The following is a 12655-nucleotide window of genomic DNA, read 5'->3' as shown; positions in this document are numbered from 1 at the left end:
AGAGAACAACTTTCTTGAGCAATAATTGTGTGTGCGGTCGCTGCCGGTCTGACCTGCGCAAATTGAATCGCATGAGCTTATCACCGATGGCCAAAAATATCGAGATGATCCTCGTCCTCATCATCTTCATTGCAATGGGAGCCAGCCGATTCAGCGGAGTCTGATGACTCCGCATCGTCTTCCTCTTCCTCGCCACCTTCTGATATGTTATCTGTCGCCTTTGTCTCGCCACCAAACAGCCCATATGGGTATGTGAGCTTCTTGCTCAAGAAGTTCAATGCACCATAGTCCGTCTCGTTGACACTGCGTGATGATGGACTTCCAAAAAAGGGCAACGATGAGGGTTTCTCAGATTCACGCTCAGTCGGAAGTCCAAAGTAGTTGCTTACGACCGGCGAGACAGCACGACCGCGAGTGATGTTGTATGATGCAGATTGTCTCTCGGTTTCCACTGATGGTACACTGAGCCGTGAACGAGGAGCCGAGCCAGGATTGACACTTAATCCTGCCAGCGAAGATGACATGGAGTCATCGTTTTCCATGACCGAAGACGACCGAGGTCGAGAAGGAAGATGCTCAGCATCATCTTCCTCGGGCTGATCTGACATGTCTCCGTGCAAAATGCGAAGTTGAGCTGTATTATATGACTCGCATCTGGACAGAATTAGCAAGCTTCCATTTTTTATCAAGTCTAATACTCACAGTTCACATCTCAAGCCCAACCAGTGGTACTTAACAACTGATTTTGAACCGCAATCGTTGCAATAAACAAGACCTTTCGTATCCTTGAATTCTGCGGGCATAGGTTGACTTTCAATGGTGCGATCCAGGTTTCGAAAAGTTGCTTCCATGTTGGTGATCGTCTTGCTGCAGATCGGACAACGGAAAGAGCTTTTGGAATACTCTGATAAACATTTGTGGTGAATGCTGTGGCCACATCGCATAACAACGACAGTCTCGGGAGATGTGAACATATAGTCTCCACAGATAGGGCAATCGCACTGGGTGGATCGTTCAATGCAGCGATGCGTGTTTTCAATTGACATTGGCAGACAAACACAGCAAGTCTAAAGTATCATAAGCATGGTTGAAAATGAATTTTAACCACAAGGGGTGTCCTTACCAGGCAATGGAAGAAATCCTTTCCTAGACCCTGTCCAATTCGACAGATCCCGCAGTCGTTACAGTGGTAGATGCTCTTCTTACTGTCGTTGTCCCAGAGCTTGCATATTTCGCAATAGTACTGCGCTGTCTGTTTACCGCATTTTCTGCAGTCCTGTGCTGCAGGCTGGGCGTGTCCACATAGCATGCACAGCATATGCTCTGTGTCTCGGCGAATGAGAGCGTGGTCTTCCACTTCATCGTGACAAAACCGGCAAGTGTACCACTTCTTGCAAGTATGGCATTCCAGCTTCACATTGCGGTGATAATGCACACAGCCGAGAGTGGCCTCTGCTAACTCTTCCGTATCTGAATCTTCATCGCCCATCTCACATTCGTGCGGTTCGGGCTCCGTCTTGGGAACGAAAGTGGGTTGCAAATCTTCAGGTTTGAGATTGAATGAGCTCTCATACCGAGAAATGCTATCCAGGTTTGCTTGATCCAATTCAGACATATCACTCGGCGACATAGTCTTTGGACTTGTGGGTAGTCTCGAGCCCGCTGAGCTCGGGGGCGGGGATAACAAGCTCGTGGAAGAAATATTCAAAGGCTTTCGCGATGAGTTGTAGCTTTCTGTCATCAAGTCATGGACCTTCCGCGCTTTTTGAACATGGGTAAGTTCCAGGTTCCTGACAGCAATGATCCTGCTTCGTAGAACACCCATACCATCGTCCGCCGGAAGCGGAGACTGGCCCTGTCCATCTAGATCGGACGCGTTGCTCAATGACCGCCTGGACCCTTCAATTGCTATCGCGGCGGTCATATCTTGTGGTGCGTTTTGCGCATTCAATGCATCGAGGCGCGAAGGTTGAGTGTGCCCAGTAGGGGCTTGCTGCATATTGACGCCTGCTTCATGTGCATGATCGGGCGATTCATCTGTAGCAGCAGCTATGTTTCGAATGAATCCAGGTGTGTTCTGGGAGGCTGCTCGAGTGCTCTCCGACTGCAGATTTCGTCCATCCATGTCTTTGGGTAAAGTTGTGAAGAAGGGAGGGCTATGCAGGGACCCCGCATCTCCGCAGTTTGATTTATGTCTGCAAACTTGGCCTGGTCGAAAAGCTAAGCTCTCCTCTTCGCGTTCGCTTATTGTGGCCTCTGACGGTTCGTTCAGGCGAGACTCAGCTTGGTCGTCATGTGGCTGGCTAAACGGCGGGGATGGCAGAGGGTGAGATCGTAATCCAAGTTCAATCAGTAGCGACTCGAGAAGACCACTCATGAAGGGCTGTAAGATCTCATTAAATCATGGATGCTAAAGACCAAAAGTCCAAACGCAAACCCAAAGTTGTAGCTGAAACAAACCATCGTGAGTGGCATGTGACGTCTCCCGGCACCGCCTCCAGGGCTCCTCCGATCTCCGGGTGCTGAATCATCACATGTTCTGGTCTCCCCTGGGCTGCTCTACTATATATTCATGTAGTGGTTTATTTATTTGTTTTATAGTCGAACGGTGGAAAGGAGAAATGTCTCTCAGTTATTTCTCAAGCTTTGCTCTATTACCTTCTCTACCCAATCCCAATGTTTACTCTCATGTCTCAGACCAAACTAATACTGTATAGTAGGCGGAGATCAGGTTGGACTCTACTGGACTCCATGGCATATAAAACGCTTCGGACATGGTACATCCTCCGCCATATATTGTCCAGTCTTCCTGCAATATAACGTGAGGGATAATGATGACCCTAGAGTCAGCATGCGCTCCGTGGCCTCTGGTATCTCGTGGTTGGAAGGTATGCCGGCGTTCTGGCCGTATTAATATCCAGGGGATGCAATCCATATTGGGCGAGTTGCCTTGCCTCAAGTTGGGTTCATGCCCAAAGGAAGCAATGAGGCCTAACGATGCACGGTCTGGTGCACCGTACAGCGGGTCGGATCGGCGCGAAGTAAAAGTCGAGAACCGCAGAGACCCCAATCACCTGAGACACGTCCCTAGACTTTCATTCAAACGGTCAAGCGTCAGATTTAAATGGTCAGAGGCACTTGTCCGCAACTGGTTCTCTACATGGCCGAGTCCCAAGCTCCGTAGACTAAAGCAAGGTCAACAGCATTCTTCTCCACTGTGGGCGACGGCACTCACCGGGAATCCTTTGTGAGATGATCCTGCTCCCAATACCTAGCCATCAAAATGTTCCTCAATATCTTATGTTCCATGCCTGCTACCTCGGTGGCTCGTTCGAGAAATTGAAGCGTCTTGGCAATCTTTGCAGGGTCAAATTGCTCGGATGGGGAACGATAGGATTTGCGTAATGTCTTGAGGACCATATAGCGGCCAGGTGTCGAATATTGGATCGCTTTCAAACCCTGTCGGTAGAGGTGACGGTATGCGTGGACCACAGCTCGTCGATCCACCATAGCCTGGATTGGAGCGTTCATGTCCAATCTGGGTTCAAACTCCAATAATGTAAAGGGATAAACGGGAAGGCTGGAGTACAAATGTCGAAATAGTATTGGAGGGAAGTTCGCAAAAGACGGTGGAGGAGTTGTAGCCTCAGGCACTAACCTGATCGGGAGAGGTCAACTTTGGGCCGCAACAATCTTATCACTCCAACTCTCTCCATCTTTCCCCTCATCTTTCCTTTCGCTTTCAACCTCTCAAGGTTCTTTGTCTGTTTGCTTGTTCAGTCTTTCGGACTTGCGCAGACCTTACTAAGTGTTTGTCCCTGAACTTGGGGCAACCGCGGCCCAGAACACTTGCATCTACAGTTTGCCAAATACATTCTGGACCCATACACACCACTCAACACAAATCTCCCTTTTCCCTCTATGGTGAGCCATGCTTTGAGATCCTCCTTCCAGTAAGGTTCACCGAAGAACCGAACCAGAAAGATGGCCCGTGTGATGGGAAGAGCGGGCTCGGCCTTGGCCGCAGCTAGACGTGCTCCCAGTCGGGCTGTTCAACGGAGAGCTCGCAAACACAAAGTGATCATGGAGTCTGTGACCCAAGAAAAGAAGAAGCTCCGAAGTGTTGTATGTATCTTCTCTATACTTGGATACTTGGAGGGTCTCTAACAAACTATACAGATCTGTTTCGAGGCCAAAGCACCAAGTGGCTACACCTTCATTCCAGCAGGAAATCCTCAGCTCACCACCTCATGCAAGGAGCGGTGTCGAAAGGAGAATCTCCAAATCTACGCAGTCTCGGTGAGAATGTCTCTTGACTGACCCCATTTCTTAACACCGCTTATAGTTTCTAGACTACCCCTCATGCTCGCACTCACAACCTTTCTCAGCATGTGCACCGGATAGGCTATCATTTTCCGAGCACCGTGGTGGCTGCTGTTTGTTCAGAGTTGGGTCTCTACCTCACAAGCACTGGAAAGACGTTGCCCATCTACGCTATGAGCATGAGAGAGAACCACTCTCGGGCTGGGTCTGAAGTCTCCCAAGTAACTCTGAATACAGATGCTAGAGACGCAATCAGGGATCTATTTCCCAACATCCCAGATAAAGATCTCAACCAGATTATCAAGACTGCATTTCAAAAGGTCAGTATACCCATTTGAGTCGAGAAAAACGGATGTGGGAAACCTGATATTTGCAAAACTCAGGGCCAGAAAAAAGTCGGAACTGCCACCGAATTGCCCATGGCTCGGAGGGCACAGCTGGCAGTGGTTGCACACATTCGTCATACTAAAACTGACTACGATAGCCTCTTGAAAAAATTGTCCTTCCATGAGGCACGACACAGTGTTGAGCATATGACTCTGAAAACAGTCATTGAATGGCGAGGGGATGATGAGAATGGCCAGACAGTCCTTGAGGATGTCTTCCGCGAGGTGATCGTCATCTCTGATGACGAAGACAGTGAGTCAGAAGAAGATGCGATACCTGGCGCAGGCCATCAGAGCACCAGGGTGGAGATACTCCCCAGTGACACTCGGGCTCATGAAATTCGGACTCCGCTCATCGGCAATGCGAACCGTTCGGGCCAGGGAACTCCCCGGGAGCTATCCGAGGAAGCACCGCCTGGATTCAGGTTTGTCCCAAGAATGGCGGCGGCAAAAAATATTGTCGACCGTCGAGGATTCAGCAGGTACCAGGCATGGAACCGTGCTATCAAGGAATACAGAGAGGGCATGCAAGATACCCAGAAAACCAGATTTGCTGGTACCACTGCTGAAAACAAAAGTCCGCGGTATGCCACGCAACGTATTGCCGCTCAGGAAGTCCCTGTTTCTAGGCGCCCGGACGTCGTCACCCACGCTGAGGCTCAGCAACGACTCATTCCAGGCTCAGCCAGTATGGAAAACCAGGTGCAACGATCTACTTTACCACTAATGGACCGGCAGGTGGCCAAGGGGAATGTAGGCGTCCAGGGGACTTACGTTCCCTCGGACTCCCAACAGAAAGCCTCAAATTATGAGATCAACGCTAGGCCAATGGGACTAACCAACCAGGAATCACCTGAACTGCAGATATTGGAAGAACTCTCCGGATCCAGAGGTGTGAAAATGGCCTCGGGTATCCCTCCCACTAGAATGGACTCCAGGTTTCGGTACAAAAGACTGCCTCCTCAGTCGGAGGACAGAGCAAATGCACCTGTGTTTGTGAGCGGACCCAAGGACATCGCCCAGAGTAGCGAGGTCCCCTCTAGACGTCGTCCTGACCCCATCAGTTCCCTTTACTCTTTACCAGGTTCAAAGCAAGCAGAGCGCATTTTGCCATCCATTGAAAATCCCTGGTCGCTAGAGAGCCGGCGAATTGACGGTTCACATCCTTTGGTCAACATGGCTAAAAGGATGTCGCTCCGCTCGGTCACGCCAGGCCGTCCCCAAGGGGACATGATGCATTACGACCAGGACACCGAACAGGATGGCAACAATGACAAAGCCAGCAAAAGAAGGCGTTTGTACCATGAGGGTTCTCGTCCTGAAACCCTACCCGGACCAAGGCCCATCGGGATTCCCGTTTCCGAAGGGTTTGGGCCAAGAGAATCCTATCGCCGCATCGACCTGGCTCCGGAACACCGACCCCAGGATCAAGTTCATCTTCGTCGAGACTATATGCCAATGGAGCAACCCGTTGTAGGACGCCAGAGGAGCCCCGTTTCTTTTGTCAATCCCCCACATGCCAATCTCGATGCAAGACCATTGGACCGGCAGCATATCGATGGACCACATCATCATCGCTCTCAACCTGAACATTTATCCAGTGTTCTTGTCTCGGAGGGCGATCGCACCTTCAGAGCTGCACCGGCCGTCTCCAATCCTGGAGCTTGGCATCAGTACGGTGATCGTAGTCTCCGCATGCCAAAAGAACCGCGCGCGCGAAGTCGCATTGATGGCGGCCGCCTTTTGCCAGAAGAGTTTCACCAGGACAGGAACTTGTATGCCGATGGCTTCGTTCGCCACGTTGACATCCGGGAACCCCCTCCACTTGAATACGTCTCCCGGCGCCCAGGACCTGAGGCTAAGCCGACTGGAGATTCTTCTCTGCCTGTTAGGACAAGAATCACTGATTATCCTGGCACCAAACCTTTTTCTTACGCCCAGATTTCCCCGGACCAACGCGGACCATTGCCTATGGGGTCACGAATGGCCCCCGTTTCCCACAACCACGTCCGCACACTATCTGAATCTTCCCCGGGGAAAAGCCAGCCTCATGTGTCCCCTTCTCAAATTCACAGACCACTCAGTGGCGGGTTTATCTCCTCGCGGTAAGCCTTCATCGGGGAAGCCAATCATTTCACCAATAGAGATCCCCCCTTACCCTGATAGGCTTCTGCTAACACAAACACAGACGGCCACCGCCTGGCCTCCCTCCATCTTCCCTGGCCATGGAGCAAAACCGACCCGTCTACGTCCAGCGAGTTGATCCGAGGCCATCCTACTATCCTGTCTCAGACGGCAGACCTATTGTCATTGTTGATTAAGCGAATCTCGTCTACTTCCCAATCATGTCCCCTTTCTTTCTTTCTTTCTTTCTTTCTTTCTTTCTTTCCGGCGCGAGGATTTGAAGTTTCGGGGATTTGTCTATTCGCATGCATTGCATTGCCTTGTTCATGATACCCTCCCTATTATTAGAACTCTCTCATGGGTTTTCAATTTGAATCGGAACGACCTGTTCCCCGTTGTCTATTTCATTCAAGCCTCATCACGGTTCCATAGAATTATGTAGTTCAACACAAGATATTCTGGCGGTATGTTTCGCTACCAAGGTCCTCTACTTCAGTCTTAGTCGTCAGCCCTTGATGGATTCCAGCATTTCGATTTCCAGCCAGCGCGCAAACAGAATGTAGACCGGGGCCCTCGTGTACGGACATATATGTATTGTAGACATCTAAATGCTCATAGTTTGGCCATCCGCCTCTCCCCCAGTCACAGCCTTGCCGGTCTTCTTGATCGTTGCCAGAACGGTGTCGTAGGAAAGCGTCGGTTCGGTGGTGACATTGGCAGTCTGGGACTCGAGGTTGACGTCGAAGTTCTTAACGCCTAAGAGAGAGAAGCAGTGTGTCAGTATATGGCATGCGCTTGGTCTTGTTCTTGTTCTCGTGAGACAACAAAATCAACAAGCGTGCGGAGTCTTGAAAGAACCCCGCATATTCGGGGAGAGTCGCTTACCCTCGAGCTTCTTGAGGACGCGCTCTACGGCGCCTGAGCAACCGCCGCAGGTCATGGTCACGTTGAACTTGTACTGGTGGTCAGACATGGTGGAATGTTGGAAGAGGAAAGGTGGCGGGACTGCGGGGAGGTGAGTGGGATAGGATGCGACGGCAGCGGCTTGGGAGATGAAAGGGGGTTTCTGACTCTTAGAGGGAAACCTATCGAGTGAAGAATTATATATGTTTCAAGGGAGCCCTGAAAATTATTCTAGGGGCTTGCATTTGTCATACGTGTCCCATCCGTTTGAGAGATATTCGCGATTGGTTACTTCATGGGAATTCGGAAATAGTTCAAAATTTATATAGGGTATAGCATTATAGTATTCATGATATTCGTGTTTTCGTTATATTGGTTTGTTTTAAAATCCTGCTGCCCGCTTCTTTTTCTTGAGTTTGGACTTCTTGAAGGGATCGCGGGCTCCGAAGACTCCTCGCTCTGTTTGGGTCATTGAGACACCTTCCATGGGTTGGCTGCTAGTGAGGTTGATGCGTGGAGGACCATCTGGCTGACTGCCCCATGCTCGGACCGTGGGCACAGCCGGGGTTGGGGGAAGGGATAAGTCGCGAGTCTGAGAGCGTCTTTTTCGTCTGTTTCTGGGTGTGTTGGCCCTTGAAGCACGCCGTGTCTCTTCGTCTTCAATTCTCTCCCAGGCATATTGAGAAGGATTGTTTCCCACTGACCAGTGCGAGAGTAGATTTGTCACGTTCCGGGGGATCGCACGAGGAGTCTTGAAGGTAGTAAATGCTGAGAGGCCGCTCAGAGTTGGTGCTGCAGCGTACTTGGATTGAGTGACCGGTCCCGGGTTCCGTTGAGAACCAAAGGCATTAGTGAGCATTGGCGCCTGGCTTGCAGGGATCTGCGATGATGGCAAATAACTCGAATGTAGGAACTTGTTCTGTGCCACGGCCTTTTCATTTCGACCAACGGGGTCGGGTTGGGTCACGTCATCCAGAGTGTTGGAGATTTGGACAAGGCGTGCTAGAAGAAGATCGGCAGCGATTCCTCGAATGACTTTCTCTTTCATTATTCGTGTGTGTGTGGTGATATGGCGAGAGAGACTCGACATCCAATCATCAACTAATCGATCATATGTTTGAAGAAGCTCTATCCCAGCATCACCGGATGGAATGACTGACACGCCCTGCAATTCTTTCGAGAATCGAAGCGCCGGCAAAGTCATGATTCGACACTTGGCGTCAGGGTCCTGTATTTCGGGTATGAGTTCTGACACGAGACGCTTCACATCATCAGCGCTTTGGTCGAGGTCGTCCCCCAAGATTCTGTTGCCGCTCATCTCGACCCTGTGAATGATTAGTGTGATTCCGGCAATGTCTATTTTGGCCACTTACAAAGTTTGGCTTGGAGTCTGCCTCGTCCATAAATTCTCCATATCGCTTTGTAGACTCGCAATTAACTCGTCCACGGTCCTTGGCTTTGGCTTGGGCCGCTCCTTTTGCTTTAACTTCGTCTGAATGATCTCCGCTTTCCCTGTCGCCATATCATAGATGGATGAGAAATCTAGGGTCCACTGAAGATCCGAGCCTGTTCTCGTTGGAGCTTTCTTGCTCTTGTGGCGATGAACAGTCTTCTGCGGTGCCACTGATTCATCCCAATCATCCACGATGAAGCTATCGTCGACTCTGACAAGTTTTGTTGGGGCATAGCGCTTCCTGAGACGCAAAATATTGTCTTCGCGATATAAGTCCAGCTCGTCGGGGTCTCCTTGAGGACCTTTGAAGGTTGATTCATGGACAGCAAGATTGGAATCCATCCAAAAAAGCTTGATGACGGTCAAATGGGGATTGTAATAATAATTCTTGCTCAGTGCTGCCGAGTGGGCAACTTCTTTGAAGATAAATGACGAGAATTTCACATTTGAGTCGTGTTGCACTGAGGGTATATCCGCCAATAGCGGTGCATCGAGAATCAGTGGATCAGAAACCGATAGAGACTCGGTCTGTTCGTCGGCTATGAATGGGCATGGAAATATTTGCACGACTTGAGTGAGCTGTGAAAATAGAACCAAGTATAAGTCTGGACAGATTAGTATTTCGAATTTGCTCGTGGTGGTACCAGTGCATACCTTGATATACGACTAGATCACTAAATCGTAATGTTGTATCTTCCGGATCTCTGAAGTGCTTCCAAGAGAGACGAGGGTATAGAGACGGGCTCGTTTGCTCCTCGCCAGGCAAGACTCCAGCATCAAACCACAGTATTCGGGTTGTCGTCAGCACAAAGAACTGCGATGGATTGCGTGGATTTCTTTGCACGATCAGAACCCATTCGGATTGCTTTGACATCCCTAGTTCAACCGTCCGTGGTGGGATCTGGGCATCAACAATTGGATAGATCATGATGTTGTGACGATTGGCGACAAGGATTGTTCCAACATCACCTATCCACTCGATGCATGCCCAACCATCAAGTTGAGGACGGCGCAACTTGGGTTTGTGATTCAATAAAGGCAATGAACCTTGCCGCACAGGCAGAGCCGACCAAGTAGCCTTTTTTAGTCGCTGCCTACCTGTGATTTCCCAGACATGCCAGTTACCTTTGACATCTACAATGCCAAATTGCCTTTGATACCAGGGATTGAAGGTAACATCAGCATGAGAGAAGCCGCCCGTTTCCGATATCGATATTTCCACCACGGGGTTTGCATCAAGTCGAGAGTTCTGTAGAGGCTTAGAGGATCTCATCATAACATCCGCTGGGAAGTACATATGCACCGGATCCCAGTGATAGAGAGGTCGGAAGATTGTAGTTGATGTGGGAAGCCGAGCGGCCATGAAAAAGGGCTTCTCCTCCAAGGGACGGGCAAAGTGTACCTGACGGATCGGTGCACCACATTTGGACCACTCAGACGTTTCTGTGTCATCAATTGATGGAACACGCATGGTGGAATCCTCCATGGCCAGATGCAGTGTTTCTTCTTCTATTGTTCGGAATGTCATTATGTTGCGACATTCTCCGCTCACGGCCACTGCGATTGGGACTGAGCGAAGCTTCTTATCGTGGCGCCTCAGATCCACGGCATAACCGAGGTCAAAAAGTGAAGAAACCTCCGGGTCATATTGCTCGGTTGTGTTTATCACAGCTTTTGAAAAAGGTTCCTGGCGGAAAGAGGACCATGAGGCAGCTAGTTCGGGGTGTGAGCTTGCGATGAGCTTCCCGGCGTCTTTTTCAGGTACTCTCGGTGTTGATCGCGCTTCTGTGTAGAAAGGTGGTGGCACTTTTGTCTTGGTCACCCCGGTATATACAATCGAGGGGACTTTAAAGAATGTTAGCTATCTTGTAAGAACAAGGAACAGCCGGGTGATCACCTCTAGCCAAAGAGCGAGTGAATGTCCAAGCCTTCGCATCAGGAAGATAGACAGGCCGTCCCAGATGCCCATAATGTAAAGCACTGTCAGTATTCTCATCCATTAGATCTTGTGCACCTTGTCAGTGCGAGACCCCAGACCATGTCGATGTATGCGATGGAGGTTCAGATGCGATCCAGGAAGTTTTCTGTTATCGATAAGACGCTTGGGCCCCGTTGCGCCGCAACCCAAAACACCCTCGCGCGTCAACTTCAACCTCACATCCTTTTGCACAGTGTGAACAGTGTGTTGCAAACCATGGCTTTTGAACCGTCTCTTTCAACAAGTGGCATGCGCCCACCACTTGCCTCGGCCGATGCGCCATCAATGGCAGACTCGCTGCCCAGCATCAACTTTGGGTTCGAGGACCTGCGCAATCGCATGGCCCAATTTACAATCAAATTCGATGCATTTATTGAAAGAGGCCGAAAGCAAGTCCTGGAAGAACGGAATCAGTTCCATATCAACCTGGCTGAACTTGAAGGTATGATAAGCCGTTTCGTCCTTCTTATTCCCACGACTAACCAGGACTGTAGAGGACGAGCGGATGCGACAACGCGACATTGAAATTCTCACGTTGAAATCTCAAACCCATGAACAGACTCTTCAGAAAGAAGCGGCCGAGGCTGCTGAAATGCATGCCGCCATCTCCTCTATTACCCTGGAACGTGATTCCCGCCTCACCAAGCGCGACCGCCTGAAGCAGCAGATCGCAGAGACTCAGAAGGCTATCAACGTAAAGCTCGAAGCGCAAAAGGCACATGCACAACAGTTGGACGCTCAATCTCGTCTGAATTTCCCGGAGCTGGAGTTCTGGCAGGACTATCTGTGTATACGGATTGAAGGTGCGGGTCGGGAAGACAGACTCAAGTTTGTTTACAGCCATTTGTTGGAGAAAGATTGGGAGGCGGAAGCTTGGTTTGAGTTGGGCACTGCCAGCCGGGATTACGAGGTGTTCCATACACGCCCCAAGGTTGACCGAAATGCTTTGGAAGGTGTGGTTGATCTTGTTAATGATGATCGAGACTTTGGGGCATTTTTGAAGCGAATGCGCAAGTTGTTTGTTGAGGCTATGAACTAAGAGCTAGGTTTGGGGCGTTTCGGTACTTGTTTCCAGTACGAATGTTATGAGTTTTATGCATATTTCAGTAGTCATGCCTATGGTCCATTGATATCGTCAGCGCATTGTCGCCGTATTAACAATTCTTTCAAACATTTCAAGGTGCTCATTTAGCCTGTGGCCTCGCGGTAAAATGCTATGCTTCGGTTCGCGCCAGCAGTCGCAAACCCTTCTGTCTTCCCGATCTTTGGGAGCCACTTGGCGCTCCACACGGCCTTCTCTGTCTCGGAGTGTGTAGCAACACAGTTCTTGGTCTCCATGGACCAGACTTTAACCTTGCCATCGAACGAGCTTTGCGACGTTAGCGTGTCAATCATGCCAGTGCAAAAAAGGGCCAACCCACCTGCTCAGAAGATATTCACCGGTGTTGCTCCAAGAAAGGGACAAGACCCAGCCAGAATGGCCGGACA

General features: G+C 50.1%; 6 protein-coding genes across 6 annotated transcripts; 2 read left to right on the top strand and 4 right to left on the bottom strand.

Moving 5' to 3' along the window:
- Window positions 1–80: 80 nt before the first annotated feature.
- PENARI_c035G00088 (CHY zinc finger protein) lies at window positions 81–2377 on the bottom strand (the record flags this gene model as incomplete). The annotated part of the gene is made up of 2 exons (XM_022636753.1): window positions 81–634; window positions 1207–2377. 2 exons carry the CDS (start codon window positions 2375–2377, stop codon window positions 81–83), a joined length of 1725 nt encoding a protein of 574 aa, XP_022483385.1.
- A 693-nt stretch (window positions 2378–3070) lies between these two features.
- Window positions 3071–3531, bottom strand: PENARI_c035G07293 (uncharacterized protein; the record flags this gene model as incomplete). Its single annotated transcript, XM_022636800.1, has 2 exons — window positions 3071–3185; window positions 3236–3531. The coding sequence occupies 2 exons, from the start codon at window positions 3529–3531 to the stop codon at window positions 3071–3073; spliced, it is 411 nt and encodes a 136-aa protein (XP_022483308.1).
- A 453-nt stretch (window positions 3532–3984) lies between these two features.
- PENARI_c035G02858 (DUF2293 domain-containing protein) lies at window positions 3985–7030 on the top strand (the record flags this gene model as incomplete). The annotated part of the gene is made up of 5 exons (XM_022636770.1): window positions 3985–4125; window positions 4180–4299; window positions 4353–4643; window positions 4707–6814; window positions 6898–7030. 5 exons carry the CDS (start codon window positions 3985–3987, stop codon window positions 7028–7030), a joined length of 2793 nt encoding a protein of 930 aa, XP_022483333.1.
- A 407-nt stretch (window positions 7031–7437) lies between these two features.
- Window positions 7438–7806, bottom strand: PENARI_c035G08847 (copper metallochaperone ATX1; the record flags this gene model as incomplete). Its single annotated transcript, XM_022636811.1, has 2 exons — window positions 7438–7589; window positions 7719–7806. The coding sequence occupies 2 exons, from the start codon at window positions 7804–7806 to the stop codon at window positions 7438–7440; spliced, it is 240 nt and encodes a 79-aa protein (XP_022483380.1).
- Window positions 7807–8118: 312 nt separating this feature from the next.
- PENARI_c035G00291 (uncharacterized protein) lies at window positions 8119–11189 on the bottom strand (the record flags this gene model as incomplete). The annotated part of the gene is made up of 4 exons (XM_022636756.1): window positions 8119–9061; window positions 9110–9794; window positions 9844–11034; window positions 11087–11189. The coding sequence occupies 4 exons, from the start codon at window positions 11187–11189 to the stop codon at window positions 8119–8121; spliced, it is 2922 nt and encodes a 973-aa protein (XP_022483382.1).
- A 194-nt stretch (window positions 11190–11383) lies between these two features.
- PENARI_c035G08591 (kinetochore Spc25 family protein) lies at window positions 11384–12206 on the top strand (the record flags this gene model as incomplete). Its single annotated transcript, XM_022636808.1, has 2 exons — window positions 11384–11609; window positions 11662–12206. The coding sequence occupies 2 exons, from the start codon at window positions 11384–11386 to the stop codon at window positions 12204–12206; spliced, it is 771 nt and encodes a 256-aa protein (XP_022483358.1).
- Window positions 12207–12655: the final 449 nt, after the last annotated feature.

This window comes from Penicillium arizonense (genome assembly GCF_001773325.1).
Source record: "Penicillium arizonense strain CBS 141311 chromosome Unknown PENARI_contig035, whole genome shotgun sequence".
Lineage (NCBI taxonomy): Eukaryota > Fungi > Ascomycota > Eurotiomycetes > Eurotiales > Aspergillaceae > Penicillium > Penicillium arizonense.
Note: the sequence above shows the minus strand (reverse complement) of the source record. Positions and strands in the feature narration are given on the sequence as shown.